At 44.8% G+C, this 10,922-nt stretch overlaps 1 protein-coding gene across 1 annotated transcript; it reads left to right on the top strand.

The window, feature by feature from the left end:
- Nucleotides 1–654: 654 nt before the first annotated feature.
- Nucleotides 655–1,606, top strand: LOC118476138 (uncharacterized). The gene has a single exon (XM_035964267.1). It carries the CDS (start codon nucleotides 959–961, stop codon nucleotides 1,604–1,606), a length of 648 nt encoding a protein of 215 aa, XP_035820160.1. The 5' UTR covers nucleotides 655–958.
- Nucleotides 1,607–10,922: the final 9,316 nt, after the last annotated feature.

The following is a 10,922-nucleotide window of genomic DNA, read 5'->3' on the forward strand; positions in this document are numbered from 1 at the left end:
TGGTATAAGGTATATTGGCTCTCTAGATCCTAGAGACCTTAGGGCATGTTTGGTTTGTTGCTAAATGTGTCACATTTTGCCTAAGGTTAACCATTCGAATTGAATAACTAACCTTAGACAGAAAAGTTAGGCAAAGTGTGGCAATTGAGGTAACGAACCAAACATGCATTAAGTGGCTTATCACCTATGAGAAAGTTATATTTGTTTTTCCTAGTATGATGATCTGACTTAAGTGGCCTACAGTAGTTTTCCAATGTGCATGTGATGTAACTTACATTTATGATTAGTAAGTGACATTCTACTGTAGTTGCACGAAACTAATAAGATTTTAAACTTTGAATAAATATTTTTGCAATAATTTGTAGAACAATGCTAATGTATATTGCTGGTGATTGGTGAATGCGAACACAAGATGCCAGTATGCGTTGATATTTTATCCGTTGCCCTCTATACTCGAGTTTGGAATATTTTTATCCGTTGAGAGAGAAAAATTATTTTATCCGCTGATCCGACTGAAGACTGACCAAGTCTAATCATCACCACTTGTGACAGCAAGGCACGTTAGCTATTTTTATAGGGAACCAAAGTATCGAGCTCGCATCCTTTTCTGCATGGGTTTTGGACGTTAAGTATGCGATTGCCTAGGTTGATCAGCCAGTGGAATGATGAACAGATGAAGCACACGTCCACCGAATCATCTGGGGCTTTCCAGCTTCAGCTTCCAAACACAGCAGCTTGCTCATCAGCTGTGTTCTTGCGCAGGACTTACCGAGATGATATGGCAACATCGAAGTGACCTGACAGCCTGATACAACCCACTTGTGTCGATCGGATAGGGCCATTAACCTCGTATCGAACTCAACGATCCGAGAAGTGAGAGCACGCCTACATATATACCCTAAGAGCCAATGTATCCCAAGCACCTCGGTCGAGCTAGCTTACGAATTAATAAACAGCAATGGCGAACACTAAGATTGCGGTAGCCATCGCCATCCTGCTAGCTCTGCTTCAGGTGTCATGCGCCGCAGCCCGGCGGCACGGCAAACCAGCTCATGGCGACCACGACGGCAACGGCACCCCTGCTGTGATGACGGTAAACGGTTTCGAGCGAGGTGAGGATGGCGGCGGCGCAGCATCGTGTGATGGCAGTTTCCACAGCGATGACAAGCTGATCGTGGCGCTGTCCTCGCGGTGGTACGCGGGAGGGAAGAGGTGCGGTGAGGCTATCCGCATCACAGCGGAGAGCGGGCGGAACCGTGAGGGCACGGGTCGTGGACGAGTGCGACTCCCATGGAGGATGCCGCAACAACATCGTGGATTCCTCCCGAGCCGTTTGGAAGGCGCTCAGGCTCGATACGGATGTCGGCGAGGTCCACGTCACGTGGTACGACGCCTGAACACGCTACACACCGAGTTGGATGGCCGCCCGACCACGGAGAAATTGGGAACCACGGCGCGCGGTTCTGTCCTACCAATTGTTATCACTACACTCTCCACGTACTTGATAGTGGAAAGGTCGATACGATCGAATAAAACTTCCCTTCCACAACAAATTGTTGCTTGGTATATGTGCTTTATTTCCACCCAGATAAATAAGTCTAGATAGATGGCAATGAACTCCATTTTTTATAGACAACCAAATTGTATGCACGACATGACCATGTTTAGATATGGAAATATTAGACCCTGTCACGCTCCATAGATTCTGCGGGCTCACTGGCAAACCCACATCTCAACAAATTAATGTTATAGCCATGTTCAGGTCGAACATTAACGTGTTCAAGACATGCCAAACAATAACTACTAAAAGTCACCAATAATCCAATTAGCAAATGCATCGTCTATACATAGACATCCACGATCCATACACAAATTGGTTTGTCTGCTTCCTCTCCCTGTGCTCGCGCTCGCTACGTCTGTTGCCTAGCTCCCGCCTACGCACCATCCGCCGCTGTCCACGCACCCACCTAGTCACGATGAGTTTTTATGCACTATTAACTTAATTGGTAAATGTTGAATATGATTTGTCAGGGAAAAGATCAAGGGCCCTTGGGGTCCACCGGTCAAAGAGATCGCACGAGATAAGAACCTCCGAACTACTAGGGGCCACCCTATTTTGTCATGGTTTGCAAGACCTTTCACCTCTTTCAGGGAGGTGTGGTAGGATTGACTACGAGATGTTTACAAATGATCTCTCGTGTGTATTAGACTACGATAGAATATCTGGTGGCAATCTCTCGTAATATCTCTCCACCACGGTCCTCACATGTAGGCCCTCTAGGGCATCCTAGTCAAGGCCTAGTCAAGCAAAATGGGGGCCAAAGAGCCTCCTTCTGATCCTATCTGCCATAGCTAATGTCCACACAGTTTTAAATTTGGATCTAAAATGAATTAGATATGGATTTTTATTCATTTTACAACTTTGAGGTATTATGGATAGTTCTTGATGAATTTATAAGGAGTATACGCGTGACCAGTAATATGAAGGTAAAATACAGGAGACATAAGATTTATGTTGGTCCGAGCTCTTCGAAAAGATAATACTCCAAGTCCAGTTCGTTGGTCCCCTATCTTGAGGGACGCCTCCTCATCCTTTTATAACCCCAGAAAGGACATCATGTTCGCTTGACTTTAATTTGTACCGGCTTCTACTGCTTCTATAGTATTTTGTCTATATGGATTGCATCTGCAGTAGTCTGAATAGCTGGCTTTAATTCGAAGCAAACAACCTGGGGGTTTGTTAATTACAGGATAAAACATATATATACATAGTTTATGTATTAGGAGCCCTGGGCTCTCTTTAGTTGGAGAAAGCCCTGACCACTCATTCGTCACCCAATATTGTCAGTAAACCTTTTACGCTTTTTTGTAAATAAGTTTATGCTTATTTCGTCCTAACATTATCATATAAAATCGTCTACTCTATCCAACTGTTGGAGACTTGTTCTCAAATGCTATGAGTTAAGAACAAGACAACATAGAAAGATGTTAATCGTTAAGGTCCTTCGTCCTCCGAAGCATTATTTCCCTTAGGATATAATGGTTTACGGACGAAAGTTATGAAGGACGTACCTTCATAAATTTATTAAACAATGACGGAGAATGGAATATAAAGGATATAAAAGACAACATTAATAATTATGTATTATTATTATTAAGTATAAACAGAAATACCGTTGAATTACAAGTGTACCTTCAATCGGAATGAGTTGACAATACAAGCGTGACGCAAAAAGCGAATGCCAAGTCAGCGTGAACGGTACGGGAGTACTGTTCACCTATTTATAGACACGGGACGCAGCCCGTACAAAATTACATTAATGCCCTTTACACTTGATAATAAACATATAGTACTCTGTCGAGGTCTTAATAGCCTTTTCATCCTTAAGTCGGTTTCAACTGCTGCTGTCTCGCCGAAGCTTTCCTGCTTGCACCTTCGGCGCTTCACCAACCTTCGTATTATTCTGGTCTACAGTGATGCCTGACTCGAGTCCGAAGATACCTGTTCACACATTATACTCCAGAAACACTATTAAATCCTGTTTTTGAGGACCTTCGGATGCCGAAGGTCCCCAACAGTAGCCCCTCGCAATATTAATTTGTTCAAAATAATAAATTTAGATTGCGATCTGGACGAAGGCTTTGCGCCGAAGGTCCGAAAAAACACCTTCCCTTTGCTAGAATAGCAATATTCACTGACAAGCGGGGTCTTTCAATTTTCAACGCACTTGGCGTATAAATAGGGCCATACCGCAAACGCATTTGACACGCTCTCAGGCCAACTGCTTCCGCTTACTCAAGTTTTAGCTCTTGCGCACTACGATTTGCTTAAGCTTTTAGTTTTGAAGCCTCGGCTTTGAAAATAGTTTTTAGTGTCTCCGAAGATGTCCGGCTGCTGCTGAGACGAAACTAAGCCTCGACGAAGAGAAAAATTTGGGGTTTCTTATAGCGATGTCAAAGACCAACACATAAAAAATCACCAAGGAGATTCTGGAAGGTTTGTCTGAGGATACTGGTGATAGTGACAGATATGATGTGGACAGTGGTGGGGAAGACTCCGAAGATCGCCCCTGGCGACCAAGTCATGCGGTTTTCGGCAAATCAGCTATCAAAGAAAACCATCTTGCCAATATGAGGGGAAGATATTTCCGGGATCTGTCCATTGTGAGGGCGGACGAAGGGGAAAGGACTTGTCCACACCCTGAAGAGAATGAAGTTGTGGTGTACCGAAGCTTTTTGAAAGCTGGATTGCGATTCCCCTTGAGCAGCTTCGTCGTGGAGGTGCTAAAAATCTTCGAAGTTTATCTGCACCAACTAACCCCCGAGGCAATCATAAGGCTGAATATCTTCGTTTGGGCCGTGAGAAGCCAAGGTCTGAAGCCTGACGCAAAAAGCTTCTGCAATATTCACGAATTATCATATGAAACAAAACCTTGGGGTAAGGAACAGTACCATAATAATTTTGGCTGCTATAGCTTCGTTTCCCGGTCCGGGTCAAGCTGCCCCGTGCCAACCTTTCGGAAGAGATGGCCCGGAGATTGGATGACAGAGTGGTTTTATGTGAAGAATGATCTGACAGTACGAGAAGATATCAAGGGTATAATCATGCGCCCTATTTGGCAAAGCTTCGGCCTTCGGAGGCCGAAGGTTGAAATGAATGACGCTGCCGAAGAATGCCAGAGGGCCTTCGGCGTTATCTGTTCTTTTATTGGAACGAGAGACTTAGTACAAGAGCACATTGCCTTCAGGGTATGGCCGCTCGCAGAGAAATGGGAAATGCCACAAGAAACCGTAAAAGAGGCCGACGAAGGTGGACTTATCAGGTTGAAGTACACTTTTAAATTTGGGGATAAGTTTGTTGAGCCAGATGATGACTGGTTAAAAAGTATTGAAAATTTAAGTGATGAACTGCTTGGGGCTTATTCGAAGGCCGAAGACACTGCGATGTCAGCAGCCTTCGGAGGCCGAAAAAAGAAGAGGCTGAATCAGGTATTTGATGCAATCGGGTTTGTCTACCCTGACTATTGCTATCCCATTCGAAGGCAGAAGAGGAAAAACACAACCTCTGCAAAAGAAGAAGCTGCAACTGCTCCTAGCGAGCCAGAACCGAAAAGAAAGAAGTTAAAGGTCCTTACACATCGGCCGCGGTATATTGAACCAGCTTCGGTGCCTGAGTTTACCGGAGAAACTTCTTTCGGCCACCGAAGCTAAAAAACCAATCGAGCCAACCTTGTTGCCAGAAGTCGCAGAAACGGCCGAAGTGCCAACAAAGATAGAATTAGAGCAATCAAAAATTTTGTTATCAGAAACGAAGGAGAAGGCCGAAGCGCCGTTCTTAGAAAAAATGGAAGAGGTAAAAGTAGCAACTGAGGGATCCAAAACATCAGAAGTTTTGAGTCCTGCAGCAAACATTGAGACAGTAAAAAATCCAAAAGTGCCAGCAGTGACTCCAAAAAGAAAGAGAATGGCTAATGTGCTAGATGTACTGGAAACGATCAAATCTTCAAGCACACCTCCAAAGAAGGCTGCTATCATTCCTGAAACAACAACTGAAATTTCTGGTACCGAAGCTCCAGAGCAAAAAACTGAAGCCGAAGCTGGGCCTTCAGAGCCCGCAAAGATAAAATCCTTGAAGAGTGAGGTAGAAAAAATAACAAAGCCAACTTTTGTTGAAGAAATCGGTGTCATTGCCCCCGAAGCATCCCCCAAAATCCGTGATTATATTGTTCAGTCATGCTTCGGGGAGAAAATTATCAGAAAAAGAAGAGCAAGAGGCCCAGCACTATGCCCGAAAACTAAAGTATCCAAAGGGGGCATTAATATTCAATGGCAGTGGAGAAGAAGACTTTTTGTATTGTCTCCCTGACAGCAAGGAGATTTCTGTCTGTCGGGAGATGAGCAAGAGCTTCGGATTCCCAACCTTAGAAGACGGGCTCTCGGTGCTGTCGAAGAATGATCTGGCCGACAGCCTGGCTTACAATAGCTTAAAGGTGCGACAAATGCAATCCTTGTATTTTTTGTTGAGTCAAAAAATTTTTTGTTTGATTAATCCCACTGACACACACATATTTCTCTGCGCAGGGCCTGATACTTAGCAATGCCCTCAGGGCGCAGAAAGATGCTGAAGACGAAGGGTGTTCTATAGCCCTGAGCAACCTTCGTTCCGAAGTTATTGAACTGAGGAACGAAGGTCTTGAAAAAGATAAAATATTACACTCATTGATAAATAAAATAAAGGAAGACGAAGCTGCTTTCAAAGGTCAAGCTGAAGTTCAAAAACGCGAAATTGAAGATCTTCGGAAACAACTGGCCAGAGCTAAGGAAGAACGCATGCTTGAAGAAACAAGGCGAGAACTCAGCGACCAATGGGCAGATCACCTAGAAGTAACTGTTGAAGAGCTTCGTTCGTCCAAAAAGAGATGCTACAATAAATCTATAGAGTGTGTTAAGAAGTTAAAAACTAGCTTCGCCAGAGTCGGCGCCTTCTCAAGCGAAGAAAACTTTACGAGAGGCAATCCCGAAGGTCCCATCGAGTGGATCGACCACGAAGCTGAAGCCTTCGAAGAAATTTTAAATAGCCGTGGAGATATATGCGCCTTCTCTGGCGCCAGAGGACTTGCCACCATCTTAGAGAAGAAAGGCTGTGAACATGTAAAAATTTTAGCACAATCCGAAGCTGCTTTGTCTTTTGAAGATGCAAGAGATCCTTCGGCCGAAGCTAGTATAATTGGTGGAAAATTTTTTACCGATATTTGGGATAATGGTGGCCGAGAAATGGCCGGGGAAATTATTAGAAGAAGTGAAAAGGGAATTCATGATGCTAGAGAAGTAGCTGAGGCTGCTGAAAGGAGCGCAGAGGCCGAAGGTCAATTAGGTATTAACTGATAGTTTTATTGTGTTGTACTCTTAGGCTTTAAGATTTGTTTGCAATTTGTAATAGCACTGTATCCTGTATCCTATCTTACTTCAGATCCTACTAAAGCGTCTTCGGGCCCTCAGCCGAAAGGAGACGACGAAATTAAAAAGATGGCTGAAGATATTATGGACGAAGTCGTCAATCGGCTCCTGAACGAGGCTGCCGAAGTCGTTTTGAGAGAAGATTAAGTATTTTTGTAAAAAACTTCGGAAATGTAATATACTGTAACATTTGGTAACCACAAATGTAATATACCTATTTTTGTTAATCAATTCTTTACGATGCATGAAACTTTACACGTACCGCTTTTGAGTCTTTGACGAAAAAACACCTTCCCTTCTTTTCATGTGTCGTGAAGAAGAATTTTTCATTGTCACAACAATACCCAATGTTCTGATGAATAATATCCAGGCTTCGTAAAATATTTTCCGAAACTACCTTTCCGAAGATCAATGATGTATCTTTTTGTGACTGATTTCTCTCTTTTTTCAAAACGCTCTTCCGTAGATTGACAATGTGTCCACCTCTTGTGCCATGTGCAAAATGATGTATGATGCTTATGCTATGCGAAATGATGCGATGATGTTATGTTATGTGAGATGATGTTTACTCCGAAGATACATACGCATCCCTGCAATAGAACACAATCTTTTATAAGCCTCCCTTAGGAGCTTCTTCGCCTTTTACTTCAGCGGAATCAGCGTTTATTTTTCGCTGTAAGCCTCCCTTAGGAGCTTCTTCGCCTTTTACTTTCAGCGGTATTCGCGTTGACTTTTCGCGCTTCGCCTTTTACTTAGGCGGTATCAGCGTTGACTTTTCGCTGTATGCTCTGCATTCCCTTTGGAACGACTTTGGAGCAGAAAACTTACACTGCGCTCCCTTTGGAACGACGTTTTGTGACTTCGGTAAACTTACTCTGCGTTCCTTAGAACGACTTTTTGTTGCTTCGAAGGATTTTCGATAGTTCGAAGGTCGTCTTTGTCATCACGTCTTTGAATTTTAATCAATATATGCCTGTGAAGAAGGTATATTTTCCTTGTAGGAATCAACGAAACTAATTACATGAAACCTAAACAATGTCCTTTATTACAGAAAATAAAACTGAATGAAAAAGATTGCTATTAAGGTAGGATATTCGTCAATAGATGTGCTTTGACTCTGGCACAGTGCTATTGACTGTACGAGCTTCGGACTGCTCTCTGAAGTCCCTCTGGTGTGGAGCATACTGGCTCCCTTCTGGCTGCTGGCCTTGTTGCAACGGAGGTGGAGGCGGAGGCTGTTGCCAGGAAGCTTGAGGCTGACTTGCCGAAGCGACAGAAACTGCAGGATGATTGCCCACATATTCTGGGATGTAGGGCGAATGATACGAAGCTGTATGCATGACCTGCTTCGGCTGAGCTTGTTGTGCTGCTGCTTCAGCTATTTCCTTTTGCTTCTGAATAGTAACATGGCACATCCTGGTAGTATGGCCTTTGTTCTCACCGCAGAATAAGCAAAAGATTCTTCTTGGTTGATCGCCAAATCTTCCTCCAAAGCCCCTGGCGCCTCTGCCTCTTGGAGCTGGTGGTCGGAAGGAGCTTTGCTGTTGCCCCGAAGCCTGTGAGGAACATTGTGGCCTTTGTTGTTGGCTTCCTCTATCATCATTTTGTGTAGAGTTGTGAATTGACCTGACGTGTCTTGGGTAAAACCTCCCTCCGAAGCCCCTGGTCATTTCAGAAAACCTGAAAGCCTCCTCCCTTCTTTGGCGAAAATCATTATCGGCCCGAATGTACTCATCCATCTTCTGGAGCAGCTTCTCCAAAGTTTGAGGAGGCTTCCGAGCGAAGTACTGAGCTGACGGTCCTGGCCGAAGCCCCTTGATCATGGCCTCAATGACAATTTCATTGGGCACCGTTGGTGCCTGTGCCCTTAAACGCAAGAACCTTCGGACATACGCCTGAAGGTATTCTTCGTGATCTTGGGTGCACTGGAACAGAGCCTGAGCAGTGACCGGCTTCGTCTGAAATCCTTGGAAGCTAGTTAACAACAAGTCCTTCAGCTTCTGCCATGAAGTGATCGTTCCTGGTCGAAGGGAGGAATACCAGGTTTGAGCCACACTCCTGACAGCCATAACGAAAGATTTGGCCATGACTGAAGCATTGCCACCATACGAAGATACTGTTGCTTCGTAACTCATCAAAAACTGCTTCGGGTCTGAGTGGCCATCGAATACAGGAAGCTGGGGCGGCTTGTAGGACGGAGGCCAAGGTGTAGCCTGCAGCTCAGCGGACAGAGGAGAAGCATCATCAAAAACAAAATTCCCATGATGGAAATTGTCATACCAGTCGTCTTCGTTGGGAAAACCCTCCTGATGAAGATCTTGGTGTTGAGGCCTTCGGTGCTGCTCATCCTGGGTAAGATGACGAACTTCTTCAGAGGCTTCGTCTATCTGCCTCTGCAGTTCAGCCAGCCTGGCCATCTTTTCTTTCTTCCTCTATACTTGTTGATGAAGTATCTCCATATCTCTGATTTCTTGATCTATCTCGTCCTCTGGTGGTGTCAGACTGACAGCCTTCCTTTTCTGGCTTCGGGCCTCCCGCAGGGAGACTGTCTCCTGATTGTGGTCCAGTGGTTGCAGGGCTGTAGTTCCAGTCGCTGAAGCCTTCTTCGGCGCCATGACGAAGGTTTATGATCGCCGAAGATGTTCAAAAAGCTGAGAGTGGAAGTGAGTTCACCGGAGGTGGGCGCCAATGTTGGAGACTTGTTCTCAAATGCTATGAGTTAAGAACAAGGCAACATAGAAAGATGTTAATCGTTAAGGTCCTTCGTCCTCCGAAGCATTATTTCCCTTAGGATATAATGGTTTACGGACGAAGGTTATGAAGGACGTACCTTCATAAATTTATTAAACAATGACGGAGAATGGAATATAAAGGATATAAAAGACAACATTAATAATTATGTATTATTATTATTAAGTATAAACAGAAATACCGCTGAATTACAAGTGTACCTTCAATCGGAATGAGTTGACAATACAAGCGTGACGCAAAAAGCGAATGCCAAGTCAGCGTGAACGGTACGGGAGTACTGTTCACCTATTTATAGACACGGGACGCAGCCCGTACAAAATTACATTAATGCCCTTTACACTTGATAATAAACATATAGTACTCTGTCGAGGTCTTAATAGCCTTTTCATCCTTAAGTCGGTTTCAACTGCTGCTGTCTCGCCGAAGCTTTCCTGCTTGCACCTTCGGCGCTTCACCAACCTTCGTATTATTCTGGTCTACAGTGATGCCTGACTCGAGTCCGAAGATACCTGTTCACACATTATACTCCAGAAACACTATTAAATCCTGTTTTTGAGGACCTTCGGATGCCGAAGGTCCCCAACACCAACCTTCCCATACGGCTGCTGTGTGCGAGATAACTAGGGTTTCAGTGGCAGCGGTTGCACGACCCTGCCCAGATCCAGAAGAGAGAGAGAGAGAGATGGTGGGGCTGCAGTACGATCTCGTCGGGAACCCATTGGACGCGGTTCGCGCCACCTTCGAGAGGACGGCCGCTGCCGCTGCGGTGGAGTCTGGAGGAGCCGACCCTGTGGCGGCGTTCCGTGGCAAAGACTGGGGTGCCGGCGACCTCTTCCGCTCCTTCCTCCTCGAGCAAGACTGTCTTGGCAAGGTGAAGGATCAGTCCTTGTCCTTTCTGTTTTCCCCGGTACTTGACACTGATTTGCCTATGGATCTGGCCATTGGGGGTGGCGATTCAAGATATAAATTGACTAGTAGTTGCAGAAATCGTGTCCCATTTAATTTGGATGCATCAATAATCTGCACAAACAAGAACATGTGTTAGGGTTTTCGTATTCTGGGGACTTGGGGAGGAGTAAAGGGTCTCCCTTCTGGTGTACACATTTTCTTATCGTTTTTTGTAAGTGAGGCTTCTAATGCCAAAGCAAAATCAATTCCAGGTTCAGGTGTTGGATTCGTCAAATCTTGGATTGATCAAACCAGACACCCTGGTC

This window comes from Zea mays, chromosome 1, assembly GCF_902167145.1.
Source record: "Zea mays cultivar B73 chromosome 1, Zm-B73-REFERENCE-NAM-5.0, whole genome shotgun sequence".
In the NCBI taxonomy this organism is placed as follows: Eukaryota; Viridiplantae; Streptophyta; class Magnoliopsida; order Poales; family Poaceae; genus Zea; species Zea mays.

Coding starts and splice junctions, on each gene's coding strand:
- LOC118476138 (XM_035964267.1), top strand. CDS start 959: ATGGCGAACACTAAGATTGCGGTAGCCATCGCCATCCTGCTAGCTCTG.